This window comes from Protopterus annectens, chromosome 2.part1 (genome assembly GCF_019279795.1).
Source record: "Protopterus annectens isolate FY-2018-M chromosome 2.part1, PAN1.0, whole genome shotgun sequence".
Taxonomy (NCBI): Eukaryota; Metazoa; Chordata; order Ceratodontiformes; family Protopteridae; genus Protopterus; species Protopterus annectens.
This window is the reverse complement of record NC_056729.1, coordinates 1,669,710,646-1,669,727,800: the sequence shown is the minus strand read 5'-3', so window position 1 is coordinate 1,669,727,800 and position 17,155 is coordinate 1,669,710,646. Positions and strand designations below refer to the sequence as shown.

The 17,155-nt window shown below is 41.2% G+C and overlaps 1 protein-coding gene across 3 annotated transcripts in view; it reads left to right on the top strand.

The window, feature by feature from the left end:
• Positions 1–15,796, top strand: part of SAMD11 (sterile alpha motif domain containing 11) — a 1,263,018-nt gene extending 1,247,222 nt beyond the window's left edge. For 2 of the 3 annotated variants that reach the window (XM_044063099.1, XM_044063100.1), the window contains exon 13: positions 14,317–15,796. In XM_044063099.1, coding sequence (XP_043919034.1) covers positions 14,317–14,559 — 243 coding nt within the window. In that variant the 3' untranslated portion in view covers positions 14,560–15,796. The remainder of the gene's footprint in view (positions 1–14,316) is intronic. The other variant, XM_044063101.1, reaches the window with a different exon arrangement.
• Positions 15,797–17,155: the final 1,359 nt, after the last annotated feature.

Below are 17,155 nucleotides of genomic sequence, written 5' to 3'. Positions count from 1 at the left end.
AAAAGTGACTGAAGTGGTTCTGGTAGGTCATGCTTCCAGCAGTTTAGGAGGCATCTCAGGATATTGTCAGGGTCCATTGAAGCTGTGCTTTTGGCCTTAGCAAATGCCATCTGGACCTGCTCACTGTTAATAGTTGGGGGGAGTATGCTACTAGGTATTTCATGGAGGGAGGCAGGGAGTGGGGGTTGAAGTTTGAGCTGAATTTGTCAGCCAGCAAATTTGCTTTTGCCCTGCTCAGTGAAGGTGGCACCATTGATCACCAGTTCAGCACACTGATACGTGCTGCCTTTGAGGTTTCAGACTGTAGAAGACCTTGTTTATAGGTTCATAGGTAGGTACTAGGCTATCGGCCCAAGGGCCTACGTAAGCCTAGCCAATAAGGTTCCCTGGCTTACGCCACCCAAGAAAGTTATTTTCCTGTGCCACTGTCGAGCAGAGACACAGAAGTGATCCCCAGGGTGTATTTCCTATTTCCCATCCTCTCATCAATAATTTTCTTGAAGAGTGCTAATGAAGAACTTTGCTTGACATAGATGGGTAGCCTGTTCCAGAGTATGGGAAGTCTCTGGGACAGGAATCTATCCCTCCAGCATGTCCTGTTTATTGTGGTGACAAGGTTTAGGTCCCTAGAGCATGTAGCTCGGAGGGATTGGGACTTCTTTAGGTGTAGCATGTCCAACAGCTCTGGGTTTGACATAGCTTTATATGTTAGGCAGAGATCACCTCGGAGTAGGTGATATGCTATGGAGTAAAGCTGGAGTTTTTTGAGGCGGTCAATGTAGGGCATTTGTTTGAGGCCAGTAATCCTCTTTGTGAGGTACTTCTTTGGTTGTCTTTAGTCTGTGAAGCTATCTTGACCTCATAATTGGCCTGGTTGGACTTAATTAGTCCTTTTAGTTTCCTGTTTACTTTAATTATAGTTTCTATCATCGAGTTGCTGTCTCTGATTTTAGCCATAACTTTTTCCCTTTTATTATATATCCTGTTAAGTTTAGGATTCTACCAGTGTGGTTTGTTTTTAGAGTTTGTTTTGGGCTTACTTCTAGTAGGTACAACAGCCTCTGTACAGCCATTTGCATGGTTATACAGGGTGTCTGTGAACAATTTTCTGTAGGTTGTTGTGAACTCGGGGTTGGGGGGACATTGAATTTTGAAAAAGTATCACTTAATAGGATGGTCAACGTTGAGAGAATTATCTACCCATCTTTCAAGGGTGTCTCACAGCACTTTCATTTTGTAATGGGATGCTATCTACACTATAAGATGGATGAAGGGATTTGCTATCAAATGCTACAGTATTGGACCTTTTAGCAGTATTGGACCTTTTAGCATTTAGTTTTAGCTCATTTTTAAGCACCAGGTCTTGACATGTGTGACCTCAAGTTGGAGCTCCTGCGTATCAGAGGGTGAATTGAGTGTGACACCACGTTTGTAGTTGTTCACAGTTTGCCATGTGCTTCTGCCCTGCAGTCAGTTATTATTGTGTCAAAAGGAGACTGCATGTGCTGTTTGTATATCCACAATGCTTTTCTACACATAGAAATCAGACATTGGAATTTAGGAGGATTCTGTGTTTCCAGTTAAGAGCCAGTCACAACCATTTCAGGATGCTCCCCTTCAGTTTCACCTCTTCCTCCAGAGTGTTCATCAAGTGCACGTCAGTTGTCACAACAAACCAGAGGCTGTAAGGGGTAAAAGTCTTCCCTTTTCTATATGGGGTCTATATTATAAACTGGAAAGTTTACTTCAGCGAACGGTCACATGTGCGAAAACGCTGGTAAACTAAAGGGTGTTTGTGGGGGTCGCGGTACAGTGAGAAATGGGACTTTTGCCCTTTCCTCACTGTAGTGCAATCTCGGAGTTGGAATATATAGTTAGTGGGGGGTGTGGGGGGGGCTAATCAGCAGTTCGATTACCAGCGTTTTCACTCATGTGAGCATTCGCTGAAGTAATCTTTCGGTCTTCTAATATAGACCCCCTATATGACTGGGTTCTGGCCTCTTCATTTAGGATCAGGCTTCTTTTGGCAAGGTAGTCTATTTTCTGGGTCTATTCCAGTTTTTGGCAATCACAATGAACATCACAGCATCCCAAGGAAAGGCCTACAGGCACTATCATAATGACTCACTGTCCCACCTGGCTGTACCTCATGGAAGTTACAACTTTAACCTTTTGAATGCTTCTTTGATGGCACAGTGCACACATACTAAGAACTGAGTGTGCTGTAGAGGCACACATACTAAGGAGAACTAACTGTGCTGTAGAGGCACACATACTAAGGAGAACTAACTGTGCTGTAGAGGCACACATACTACGAAGAACTGAGTGTGGTGTAGAGGCACACATACTAAGAAGAACTGAGTGTGGTGTAGAGGCACACATACTAAGAAGAACTGACTGTGGTGTAGCGGCACACATACTAAGAAGAACTGAGTGTGGTGTAGAGGCACACATACTAAGAAGAACTGAGTGTGGTGTAGAGGCACACATACTAAGAAGAACTGAGTGTGGTGTAGAGGCACACATACTAAGAAGAACTGTGTGTGGTGTAGAGGCACACATACTAAGAAGAACTGAGTGTGGTGTAGAGGCACACATACTAAGAAGAACTGTGTGTGGTGTAGAGGCACACATACTAAGAAGAACTGACTGTGGTGTAGAGGCACACATACTAAGAAGAACTGAGTGTGGTGTAGAGGCACACATACTAAGAAGAACTGAGTGTGGTGTAGAGGCACACATACTAAGAAGAACTGTGTGTGGTGTAGAGGCACACATACTAAGAAGAACTGACTGTGGTGTAGTGGCACACATACTAAGAAGAACTGACTGGTATAGAGGCACACATTCTAAGAAGAACTGACTGTGGTGTAGAGGCACACATACTAAGAAGAACTGACTGTGGTGTAGAGGCACACATACTAAGAAGAACTGAGTGTGGTGTAGAGGCACACATACTAAGAAGAACTGTGTGTGGTGTAGAGGCACACATACTAAGAAGAACTGACTGTGGTGTAGTGGCACACATACTAAGAAGAACTGACTGGTGTAGCGGCACACATTCTAAGAAGAACTGAGTGTGGTGTAGAGGCACACATACTAAGAAGAACTGACTGTGGTGTAGAGGCACATGACCATGTAAGAGGATTATTTTGGATCAAATTATTTATAGAAAATGGGCCTGACTGAAGTCCTTGGTTTTCCTGAGTACTGAAAAGAATGTATTTATTTGTTTGTTTGTCCGTTTGTTTATTTGCATTTGTTTACCAGAGTGATACACTGGGGCAAAGTGAGCCCATTTTCAGTGGAGGCCCAGGGAGACAAGCTCCACATTAACAAGTATATACAATCGAAGAGACACAGTTGTATACAGAAGTTGAGAGTTACAGTTGAATAAATAAAAGTAAAAGCTCATCATTGACAACTACATTAATTAGAGTACAATGAAAGAGATGCAATTGAATAGGCAGGTCAGATGTCAACATATGTTGAGAGTCACAGTTGAATAAACATAGGTAAAAGCTTGACTTTGACAACTAAATTCATTAAAATTAATTACAGTAATGTAAGAGATGCAATTGAATACACAGGTCAGATGTCGCAGTGAAGTACACTAAAAAAAATGTCAAAAACTTAACTTCTAGTAACTTACTAAGGATATTAACAACTTGTGAAGGTAAGATCTATAGAGGTCTCTGAAAATAAAGCATGAGAACTTGGCTTGGGATTCAGGATCTTCTACTCATGAGGAGGACAGACTAGAAATGGTGTGGGAATTATCCAGTCTCTTTCCCCTAAATCCTCTTGGACACAAGGATTACTACTTCCCTGAAATTGAGATTAAGTTAACTTATCAGATGAAATATCTAGGAATAATATGTACCCCGAACTTTGAGGAAATGATTAAAAATAACTTAAACCGTATGTGGAATGCTATTGACAATGACTTAAATAGATCTTTTTCTTCTTTCGGCTGCTCCCGTTAGGGGTCGCCACAGCAGATCAACTGTTTCCATTTCCTCCTGTCCTCTGCATCTTGCTCTGTCACACCAACCACCTGCATATCCTCTCTCACCACATCCATAAACCTTATCTTAGGCCTTCCTCTTTTCCTGTTACCTGGCAACTTCATCCTTAGCATTTTTTTTTTTTTTTTTTTTTTTTTTTAGATGGAAGAACGTTAACATGTCCTTGCTGTTAAGAGCTAGCATAGCAAAGATGAACCTGTTACCAAGAATCCTTTTCCAACTAAACGCCACCTTTTTAAACATTCCCAAAAGAATTTTTCTAGTTACGGAGAAAAATATATCTAGATTTCTTTGGTATCCTAAAACTACTAGCATTAGATATGACAAACTTGTACTTCCAAAATCTAAGGGAGGATTAGGATTACTGGACTTTAAATTATACTGTAGTGTTATTACCTCATACAAATTACAACAGATAATAAATTATGACCCAACTACGAGAATGTGGTCCTCCCTATGGTCAAAAATTTGGTCACAACAAATTAAACTCACTTGGGTACAATCCCAAATCTCTCCTCTTTCTTAAACCAAAAGTCGGAATATGTAAAGAATCTACATCCAGTTATTAAGCACATTATAGTAACCACTCAAAAGCTTTTTAATTCAGTATAACTATGTAAGTCCTTCTCCCTCCTCCAGCCCCTTCACCTTAATCCTAATTTGAGGCTAAATTATCAACTTATAAATTTACAAGGGTATCCTTTATAGGTTCATAGGTTCATAGGTTCATACTAGGCTATCTGCCCGAGGGCATTTACAAGCCTAGCCCATAGTTTTGTGGCTTCCCTTTAGTATGGGGAACTATACCGATTATTTTGCTGTGCCTCTGTTGAGCAGTGACACTGAGGTAATCCCTGGGGTATATCTGCGATCTCCCATCCATTGGTCAAGATTTCTCTTGAACAAGGCCAGCGGTGCTCTGCCTCACATATACCGGGATTTTATTCCACAGCACAGGAGTCTTTGGGTGATGAATCTATCCTGTTTAAGTCTCCGCCTTGTGGCTCTGACGCATCTAGATTTTTGAGGTGAAGCATATTCATCAAATCTGGGTTTGACATGGCCTTGTATGTTAGGCAAAGGTCACCTCTGAACTGAATAGAGCTGGAGTTCTTTCAGTCGGGCAGCATAGGACAGATGTTTGAGACCCTTTATCCTTTTGGTGAGGAACTTTGTGGCCTCTCCAGCTGCTGCAAGTGTCGGGTCAGATACATTCGAATGGGGCATTGTACTCAATCATTGGTCTGATGAGTGATGAGTATAGGGAGACTATGACCTCCCTTGATCTAGATGAGAATCCCTTCATGATAAGGTGGGCAATGTAGAAGGTCTTCCTAACTACTTTAGCTACATGGGTGTCGAATGACAGACTACTATCAACCTGGGTCCCCAGGTCCCTGATAACTTCTTCTATGCTCAGTGGATTGCCACCTATTTGGTAGATAGGGGTAACCTTGTTTTTCCCAAAGGGTATGACTATGCATTTTTTGGCATTTAACTTTAGGCCATGGCTCTGGCACCAGTTATCCGTTCTGTGAGACCCTTCTGAAGGATATCTGTGTCAGATGTCAGTTTGCAGTCATCTGCAAACTTTGTCACCTCCTGTGTTTGCTTGTACTGAAAAGTAGATGCCAAACAAGAGTGGGCAGGACTGAGCCCTGTGGTACACCACTTGTGACAGGCTTTGAGTCTGACATCAGCAACTCTGACCCTGTGGGTTCTGTCACTCAGCCAGTTTGCAACCCATCTTGTGATGTATGGGTTAACATTTAAGCTGATGAGTTTTTCAATGATAGGTATTGTATCGATCGAGGTAGGCTGTATGGACTGCCTTTCCTCATCAATGGCTTTGGTGACTGTTTAAAAGTCAACCAAGTTTAGAAGGCATGATCTGCCTTTGACAAAGCCAAACTGGGATGGATCCAAAGTCTGCAAATTCCCTATGTCTTTATTTATGAGGTCCATTATGATCCTCTCCATGGCTTTGCAGATAAGGCTTGTCAAGCTAATGGCACCCTTTGTGAAGTGGGACCACAGTTGCAGTCCTGGGTATGTATCCAGAGGTAAGACTATGATTAAACAGCTGTCCTAGCTGTGGGTTTAATTCCTCATTGAGGGAGCACACAGCCGGGGACACCATCAGGTCCCATGGATGCTGTGTTTTTGCGAGAGCAGTTCTCACTTGAGATGTTTGGGGGCTGCAATCGCTTGGTATAGATATCTCTTTGCACTGAACCTGTCAGCCAGTATGTTGGCAATGTCTGTAGGATCAGTAATCTTCACATCATTTTGAACTAGTTCTGAGCATATCTCGGAGGTTCCTCTTTATTAAGAGACCTTACAGTTCCTTTATTAAGAGACCTTACAGTTTAAGAGATCTACAAATGGAGAGAGTACGATTTAACACAACTTAGAGTGCAACTTAATCTTCCAAAGAAATATGTAAGCATTCTTAACTCACTGCAATATCTTATAAATGCCAAATTCATGTCAGATAACAGAGTTATGCAGGATGTAAATCTATCTCAATTAATTCTCAATAACCTGACGATTAAGGGGAAAACAATTGCTAGAGTATACAAACTGGTAATGGATATAAAATGTCGGAATCTTCTATTATTCTCTGCGTTCTGGCAAGGGAAATCCCAACAAGTTAATGAGCAAAACATAAAGACTGCCATTGAAAATACGGTAAAATTTACTCCATTCAAAAAGCTACTATACACCCAAATAATGATTAATAATGACGCTTATTTCACCCCACAAAAAGCTAATAAATTCAGTACTAATCACTCGCCTAAATGCCCGCACTGTCTTAGTCAATCAGCAGATATCCCTCATGTTATGTGGGAGTGCAGCAAAGTCCATAATCTATGGTGTTCATTAAGAGCCAGGCTTGAAAAAATGGGTTACGAAAAGAGCTCCCTGCCATGTGAAACGGCTGTACTACACATTAATACAAACAATCTCCCAAAGCTCCTACAGCAGGTTTTCATCACAATTTGTGCTCTTATTAAATTCTACATCTCAAAGAAATGGACTCTTCCTTCCCCCTTTTCGTGGGAAGGCTTCAGCAATTTAGCCATTAAATACATCTCTTCCCACAAATTACTATACATAACCACCCAACACAAATATTACTGCAAATATTGGGAATACTTGCTGGATGTCATCCTTAAGAAGTGAAAAATATTACTCAATGTTAGAAAAGATGTCCTTATTATAAGGAGCTGGTAGGAAATTTTAATCAGAATTTATCTTTTTAGTTTGCTGATAATTAACTGACTGCATAAGGATCTATCCCGTTTATAGGATACATTCTCTTTTTCCTTATTTTTCCCCCTCCCTTCCATTGGCAATATCCCACTACTGGTTGTACTCATAGATCCTCTCTTTTTACTTAAGACTGACTTTCTAACAAGTTGGCTGTTAGTGTGACTTCTTTGTACATAATGTATAGGTTGTTGTTTCTGATTGTTGTTATTGTTTTGTATGTGTTGTAATTGTATGTTTTTCCATTTGAAATGGTTTATAACTGAAGTTTTATTTTATTTTTATTTTACTATTTCTACTTGAAAAACTTAATAAAGAAATATTTGAAAAATAAATGGTGTGGGAATTGTGGTGAAGGAGAAACTTCAGAAGACAGTGAGGGATGTCATCAGAATGAGTGACAGACTTATGGCAATAAGGCTCCATTGTAAAGATAGGGCACTATTCATACTTTCAGTATATTCCCCCCAATAGAGTTGTGATAGTGAGGAAACAAATGCATCCCGACAGTAGTTGCAGGACCTACTAGATCAAGCAGGATAACATGAATTGGTAATGATAATGGGGGACTTCAATGCACATATCGGAACAGACAGAACAGGATATGATAACGGCCTGGGTCGACATGGATGGATTACATACAACATTAACAAGCATGCATCTCAGGTAGAGTTCCTTCTAGGAAGGAAAGGACACTCGGTGTAAATTGCACAGTCATCCCCAACGAAACACTAGGCCCACAGCATAAACTACTGGTTGCCACAATCAGCTGCAAGCAGTAATCAGAGAGGGCTGTAAGGTCAACAGAGGCTGGGCTGAAGACCTGGAAGTTGACTGGAGAGAAAGTACAAGAGTTCAGATATTTACTCAGGGCTCTAAAACCTCAGGAAAAAGGAAATAAGTGCAGATGAAGCATAATAGCAGCACCTGAAAACAGCATGTGTGAGGACTAGAGAACAGATATGCAGCCAGGCCAAGGAGGGAAATAAGGCACATAAGAAAAGCTTGTGGTGGAATGCAGAAGTTCAGGAAGTCATCAAAAGAAAGTAGTGCAGGAAAAAGTGTAACATGCAAAAGATGGAGCAGGCTAGAAAGGAATACTGGTTGGTTAACAGAGAGACTAAGAGAGCAGTTGCAGTAGTAAAGAACAAGGCATCAGAGGCACTCTAACACCTTCTGGAAAGGGATTCAGTCGATGGAACCTCTACAAGGCTGCAAGGCAAAGATAGAAACATAAAGAAGACAAACACTATTCATAAGGGATGCCAGCAACAGCCTTCTCACCAGTCCACAGGACATCAAAAGTGGTGCAGCGGTAATGTTGTCGCCTCACAGCAAGAGGTTCTCCGGTTCATTTCTTGGCTGGGGTGCCTTCTGTGCGGAGTCTGCATGTCCTCCCTGCGTTCGTGTGGGTTTCCTCCGGGTGCTCCGGTTTCCTCCCACATTATAAAGACATGTGTCTGGAGCGTTTCTCTCCGGGCCTCTGCTGAAAATTGGCTCATTCCAAGTCGGACTTTCCCGGTTAACAAATATAAAATAAAATAAATAAATAAATAAAAGGCATAAGGAAGGGGTACTTCTAGCAGTTTTTGAATGAAGGAAATGTCACAGAAGCTGTACTGCCCCAAACACAGCCTGCTATGAAGGAAGAGGAGGAAGGAGTCTGTCCAAGAAGACGTACGAACATCCCTAAGGAAAATGAAGTCAGAGAAAAGCAGCAGGTTCAGATGATGTCACAGCAGATTTGATCAAGATGATTGGTAAGATGGGGAGAAAAGGCTCCTGAGGGTACTCATAGCAGTATGGAGAGGAAGGTGTATCACAGATGACTGAAGAATAAGCATACTAGTGCCGGTGTTCAAGAACAAAGTGGACATTTAAAACTGTGGCCAGTATAAAGGAATCATACTCCAGTCAACACTACATGAATGTTCTGGAAAGAATGATTTTGATAAACAAATAAAGAGCTGCAGAAATTAAGATGGAAGATGAACGTTTTGGATTCAGATCAGGATGCAGCACAACTGACTCAGTGCTAGAGATGAGGAAAGAGTATAACTGGGCATTCCTAGACTTGGAGAAAGCATATAACAAGGTCCCAAGAAAGATAATTTGGGCAGTGCAGCGATAGTTCAAAGTCTAGAAATATTAGTACAATTAGGGCAGGCTGTGTGTAAAACCCAATGACTCAAGCATGTACAGTGTTCATTCTCTCACAGGGGTTCCCAGTGGGAGTGGGTGTGCATCAGGATTTAGCTTTGAGCCCACTGCTGTTCATACTGGTGATGCACTATATTAGCAAACAAGGTGGAGGGGATAGATCAGCAAAGTTGCTGTATGGTGATGATGCGCTATTACAGGCAGACTCTGACCAAGAACATCAGCAAAGGATAGAGAAATGGAATGTAAAACTGAAAGCACACGGTATGAAACTGAGTACAGATAAGACAGCTGTAATGGCAGCAAATGGGGAAATTGGAAGACATTGAGAATACAGATAGAAGGAAAAATAGTAGAACAGGTTAACAGCTTCAAGTATCTGACATGGATGGTTGTGGAGAAGGGAAGTCTAAATAAGGAGGTCAGAGCTATTGAACTGGCACAGAGTGTCAGGGGTAGTGTATGACAGAAGAATGCCAAAGAAGCAGAAAAGTTAGGTGTACAAAATAGTGGTGCGAGCAGTACTACAGCATGGTACAGAAACCTGTGCATTAAAGGCAAGGCAGTTGAGGAAGCTGCAGGTGATGGAGATGAAGTGCCTGAGACAGATGATAGGATACACATTGAGATAGATGAGATAGACAATGTCTGAGACTTGGGATGCATGGCTAGGCTTAAAAAGGCCCTTGTGGTTGTTAGCCTAGTAAACACCTATGAACCTATGAGAACATCAGAGGAGAAGCCATAGTAGCTGCAGTTGCAGAGAAGGTCAAAGAAAACAGATTACGGTGGTTGAGGTGCATGTGCAGAAATGCAGAAATCAATCCAGTGAAGAAGATTTGGGACAGACAGGAAAAAAGCAAGAGGGAATGGGGGCATCAAGCAAAGAGATGCCTGGATTGTGTGAGAGAAGACCTGCGACAGTCAGGCATGAGTGTTGAAGAAGGTAGGAGAGTGGCATTGAATCACAAGACATGACAGCAGTTGACTTGACACCCTGACCTCATGTAGAAAATGGGAGAAGGGGATGATGATGATGATGAAGATGATGGTCACAGCATCCCAGAAGGATCCCACTCAAAGCCTCACTTTCATTAAATGCCTGATAGATACTGTATCCTGCAAGGTATTCCTTCCAACAGAAAGAATTGTATCTCGTCAGAGAACAGTGATGTGTATCTTTGGAGCCCACACAATTCTGGGCTTAGACAGCTTGAGGGCATTGTGGTTTATGGTTGCATTCATTTACATGGACCTTAGTGCTTGGTTCTACATGTGAGTGTTCTGATTTGATGCATTTCTGTACATGCACCTCAAACACTGTAATCTGTTCTCTTTGACCTTCTCTGCATTAAACCACCTTTTATCCTCCCCTCCCCTCCTCACTCAATCTCTCAGACCTGTTATAACATGCTTAACTACCTCACTTCATCTCAACTCCAAGTACATATCCAACTGACGTACACCTAGCATTCTCTCACTATCACGTATACTACTCACTCAGTCTCCTCTCTTACGCCTCTATCTTCCCCTTCCATCCCATTAGCCCTTCTAGCTTGTTCCACCCTCGTGTGGAGCTTCTGCTTTATATCTGCTTGAGTTTAGTGCAATATTTGTATATAAGATTTAGGTATATGAGTTTAGAACAGTATCTGTTTGAGCTTAGTACTATCTGTATATACACCCTACCTTTATTCCTAGCCTCTAGCTAGATATTGGTATATCTGTTCATTGCTATGTTTCATATTGTATGTATAGCTAATGTTTGCTGTAGTATGTATTATTTGCTATTGTATGTATATTCAATTGTTCTTCATGTACTCTACTGCAAATTTCTTGTTCTGTGGAGCTTTTCTCCCCGGGCTTCCAATGAAAAAAGACCAGGGTCCAGTTGGAATTTCCCGGTAAACAAATGTAAATAAATAAATAAATAAATAGATGGAGCGCTAGCAGACTGAGCTTGCACAAGTCAAGCAATTTCCCTTTTTTTGTGAGTGTTTGACCCATCCCCTCAGTCTCTCCTTTAGCTGGTTTAGGAGACACTCATCTTGAACGTCCAGGATTTAAGGATTTGAAGTCTAGTGTAGTAGAGGTATGTCCTTTTTCAAATATATGTTAAGAATCATGATTTCCTTGTCATTGCAATTGTATTCTGTACAGGAGATACAATAGTCCCCATGCTAGGATCCATGAACACAACAGCTGGATCTATCCAAGGGTTTTTGTAGAAAAAAATAACTCATGCAAAAAAAGTGTCCAGGCATCATAGGAGCAGAGGCTGGAATTCTGCCTCCTAGGATGCATTAACAAGAACATCATCCAGGACTTCCAAGACTGGAAAAATGGCTAATGCCTTGGACTGAGACAGGCCCTAGAGCTTCCTGTACCTAATGTGGGTTTGAGAAAATTCCTTAGCCTCTCATTTGAAGCTGTTCTTCATTCTACCAAGGGTTTTCCCAGATAAGATGTCCTCACTTTCAGAATTATACAGGAAAAGGCAGGACATTTGGTCCATATAGGCTAATTCTCCTGACTCTATGTCAGAGGTATCAGAATACTGCGGGGCAAGAATACAGAAGGTACCCCATCTTTTGTCTGATCTTCAGAGTTTGGATTCCTAGTTTTCTGATATTTCATAATATCCTGTGCCAACCTGGGGGAATCCCGGAATTGTCAATGAAAAGAGGACTATGTTGCCCTAGTTATTGAAGGTGGGACCACCTTGGAGGAGAAGGACCCTGTGTGGATACTCAAGCCCTTGACAGCTTGCACTCTGGGAATGCTCTCCTCCTCCTTACTAATTGTAGTCCAGGTATCAGAACCAGAGGCCTGTGGACAGTACTTTGGATAAATGGACAACAGAGTGGATTCATCTTGGGTGGACATGCCTGCATCCTACAGCTTGACATCCTCCAGAAGTGTCACACCAGAGGCCTCTGTAAAACCACAGATGCCAGATTCACGTGCTACAAAAGACCCCTTGAGACTGGCCAGGAGAGGGAAAGATGAAACGCTCTGAATGTCAAGCTGGCCTTTAGACATTTTTTTGTGGCAGAAGTTCCTAAGAGTCATTACTGCAACAGTAAGATATACACTGAACTTCACTAACTACTTACTAAATGTGGAAACTTTCTGAATATTGGAATTTTTCCATTACAGATGTATAGACTGGGTTGTAAACTATTGTGTAACTGCAGAAAAAAACTGGGGTCTCAAACTGAGTTGTGCGGGGGCATAGGCTGGTGCATGACACCAGTAAGCTTGCAGGCAGGAGGTGCATATGGGTGAAAATGGGAAAAATGAATGAGCTGAGGATAACAGACTGGGAAATCCCAACAGCTGTCCTCTGCGGAAACCCTACAAGTCAGAGCAAACATTCTGGCAGAACCATTTCCAATCTTGCTTATGTGTTTGAGTAAAATAACAGTTGTGTGCCCCATAACTGGAGTGTGAGATTTATTTGGAAACACTGCTTTAAAGTGAACCTATAGAAATGCAGATTGCAGTAGGTTTTGCTTTGAGTGCATAGAAGCAATGTGAGACTATCTGAAAAGAAACATGGAAAAATCTGGAGATAAACCTCCCAGCTCTGTCTAAACAATTTTAATGACTCCTGTGTTGGGATGACAGAAGCACAAGCAAAGGTCTAGTTAACAAATGTCCCTGTCTAGATTTCAGTGCAGCCTTCATTTTTGTGAAATACTGCAGAATGATTATCAAACTGTGTTAAAAGGCAGCAGAGGAGAAGACGGAATTAGTGAGGAACTAACTTGAGGGCAGTACTATGTGTGTTATGGGCTGGGGAGCTTAATATCGGCAAGTCTTTTTAGTGATGGAAAGGCAAAGAGCTCAGCAGAAGTCATAAAAAAAAACAAGAGTGACCTTTTCAAAGGTCTTGGGATAGGCCTTGAACAGGGTTTGATATCATAAAAGAAAACTGCACAATTTGGAAACCTGGCAGGTGACAGTCCAAAGGGAAAAAAATCAAGAAATGATACAATGTTGCTTAGACCACGGATGGTAATAGACTAAAATTATCTGTTTGACACACTGCAGTACAGCAGCTGGGGCCATTGTTAGGTTCAGGTCTATTCTGTCAGAGTAGTCATCTAGAAGTGGAACATTTACAAGATGCAGAGAAATCTAGAGCTGGACTCCTGTTTTAAGGCTCACGCATTCCATTTTCCTACAGAATTTATGGCAGCCTATCATTATAAGCTGCAGGAGCTAAATCTTGACAACTTCTTGCAGTTTTTGCTTACTGCTGTGGGGAATTGTGTTGAGAGTGCGATGCAGTGGTTAACAGGACTTGCGAATAACTTACATCCTGCAGACCTGTGTTTGATTCCTACAGACCCAAAATGTGGCATCTCTAAATCCGACAGGTAGTAGGGAATGTGGATGTCATCAAGGAGTTAATGAAAGGGAGCGGAATAAAGATACACGCAGTTTTTCTTGCAAGTGAACACGAGTGTGCTAAAGTATTCTAGCTAATTTTTATAACTCCTCTAATTCTTTCTTACTAGACATAAAAGTTTAATTATTTTTGCAATTGCCATTTCTGATTTTGACCTTCTTTAACAACATATGCCTTGCACTCATTTCCCAGTAAGTACTACAGTATTTCTTTGGAGTCATGATGACACTAATCCTCAGAATATACTTTTCACTTTGTATTTATTGAACTTGATTGTTTCAGAGTCCAGTTCTTCATGACATGACAGGCTATGTGGTCTGCTTATGCTGCTTGCCTTTGTATTTCCAGTTAGTTTTATTTCAGCCATAAATATTCTTCTTTGAAAATGCTCAAAAAGGTCTGTTGCTAATTAAAAATATATATTTTGTGTTACTACAGGTTGCTAAGAGGATTGGCAGAGTGTTATACATGGCTAGCTTCCCTCTGGCATTTCCGTTACAGCCTCCAGCTTTACGGCCTCCAGAGAGAGAGATGCCTCCTACAGAGAACAGACCGTCATCTGATGGCAGTGTGGCCTCTCCATACAGCAGCTTACAAGTAAGTCGCGTCTCACCAAAGCAGGAAAATGGAAACTCAATGTCTTTGACTGGAATAAGTGAGACCACAAAACTTCCATCTTAATCCAGACTGCCTTTCAACTTCGCCCAGTGCCGAGAACCAAAATATTTTAGGGGACTCAATGTTTTGATTGAATTTCATACAAGTTTAACATTTTATTAAGAATCTGAAAGAAGTCAATTTATATTTGAGTCTTCTGAGATGAGAGAAGTCAAGTCTGTGAACTGGGTTGAATTCCAAAGGATGGAAGCGGATTGGAAAAGTGACAAATACTCTCACAGTGCTTGCCAAAAATACAGCTTCCGTCCGGCAGACAGAAACTGAGGAAAATCTGCTCCAAGGAACCAGCTTTTGAGAGAACATGTACATTTGTACCAAATGCAGAGGCTACGCCCAGAGGTCTAGACTAAAATTACAAGCACTCCCTACAATGAAACTCAGTTACAACAGTGTCTATGCATTTCCAGGAACTATACCAAAGAAGGAAGGCTGTAAACCCACTCAAAATGGTACAATATTTCAGAGTTCTTACTGACTTCAGGGAAAAAAATAAATGCATAAATAAGAAAAAAAAAAAGTTCCTCACTGTTTAGACAAGCCAGACTATCATGCAGGCAAGCAGATCACTTGCTGTAACAAGGTTAACAATGGTGACCTTTAACCTTGGGTGTTAATACATGTCTCCATCACTGGCTGTTCAGCTGCAGCAAATGCAGAAAAGTGCCTCATCACATAGAGTGATGGTGCCACACAGATCTGGTCTACAGAGGACCACACTTGCAGATAACTATGTGTTTTGTGTTTCAAATGTTTTATGAAGTTTACTGCTGTGAAAACAGTGAAACATGACCCTTTAGAACTTGTACAGCAATCAGATTTAAAAAGTGGTACTTTTTGTTATACGTAATTTTGCACGAGTTATTTTTTTCTACAAAAAATTGAAAAACAGCAGCTTGATGGTACCTTCTTTTTTGTTGTAAAAAAAACACTTCTGAGGGTTATAAAATGTTAACCCTTTGTCTGCTGCTGCTATAGAGCAAATGAACATTACTTTATTTATAAATCTGTTGGCAGTTTGACCTCACATGGTTTGCATACATCCCCGTAAAGGATGCCAAAGAACAACTGCACATAGCACTGCCTACCCTTTAAAATGGCACAGTGATCATTATGCAAACAGTTACTAAATTTTATGTCTGTAAATGACTAGGATAGCTACTGTAAAATATTTCTGTTTGTTGATTTGCTTTGACATTCACTTTTAGTGAAATAAAAGTTTAAATAAAAGTGGTTTGGTTTATATATGAAATGTTGTGAGGCTGAAAGCAATGAATGAAACAATTGCTTTAAACAAAACACAAAAAGGAAAAATAATTGCACAGGAGCAATTACTGTTGATATTGGTATAAACATTTGCTGCGGTAGTGTTGTCGCCGCACAGTAAGACGTTGTCCTGTTCGATTCTCAGCTAGAGCGTCTTCTGTATGGAGACATGCGTGAATGGGTGTACCTTCATTGAAGGTTGTGCGTCAGGGCTGGCAACTCGGCACGTAAAAGTCTACTGCCAATCATTAGCAGACCGGAGTTCCGCTGTGGCGACCCCTAACCAGGAAAAGCCAAAAGACACAACAACAACAGCCATTATTAAACTTCTTATGTAAGATTCATGTCATAAATCTCTTTGCATTGTTATTAAAAATATGAAAACAAGGTTCAAATGGATATTTCTTGTTTAAACCATGGCTTATTAAGTTAAAACAAGAGATGAACGCTTTTCCCTTGTCAGGGCATCATCAGAGCTAAGTTATATATAAGCAGCAGCACCAAATCGAAGTTATATACAGCAGTAAGAAGCAATGTATACTTTTCTGTTTTCCACATTTAAGTTGCAGCAAAGACTTTAATCGAAGCACTTAAACCAATCACATTCAATAACAGTGACTGGAATAGTGGTACTTACATAGTTTGCATCTTTAGTATTTTTGGTGCTTTTTACTCCTTGTCTATGTAAGTATAAGGTGATTGAGAGTCTGGGTGTTGATCAGCATGCTGGGTAAAATTCCACATAACATACCTCTCAACTGTTTCTCAGCATTTACTGCTTTTGAGCTCAAAATAATAGAGTGTCACATATTCACAAGTGGCCCCCTTTATATCATGATTTTATTTTATTTTCATAGGTTCATAGGTAGGTACTAGGCTATCGGCCCAAGGGCCTAAGTAAGCCTAGCCAACAAGGTTCCCTGGCCTACGCCACCCAAAAAGGTTATTCTCCTGTGCCCCTGTTGAGCCAGCAGAGCGACAGAAGTGATCCGCCGGGTGTATTTCCTATTTCCCATAGGTTCATAGGTTGGTACTAGGCTATCGGCCCTAGGGCCTATTCAAGCCTAGCCATATCAATTCCCTGGATATTTCTTCCCACAATATTTACTTCTCCAGGCCCCTGTCTAGCAGGGCAACTGACATGATCCCCAGGGTGAATTTCCTATCTCCCATCCAATCATCAAGGTTCCTTTTGAAGAGGGCCAATGAGGCGCTCTGCTTGATATGTATGGGCAGTCTATTCCAGAGTATGGGGAGTCTCTGGGTCAGGAACCTATCACTCCAGCATGTTTTGTTCATTGTGATGACAAGGTTTAGATCCCTGGAGCGTGTGGCT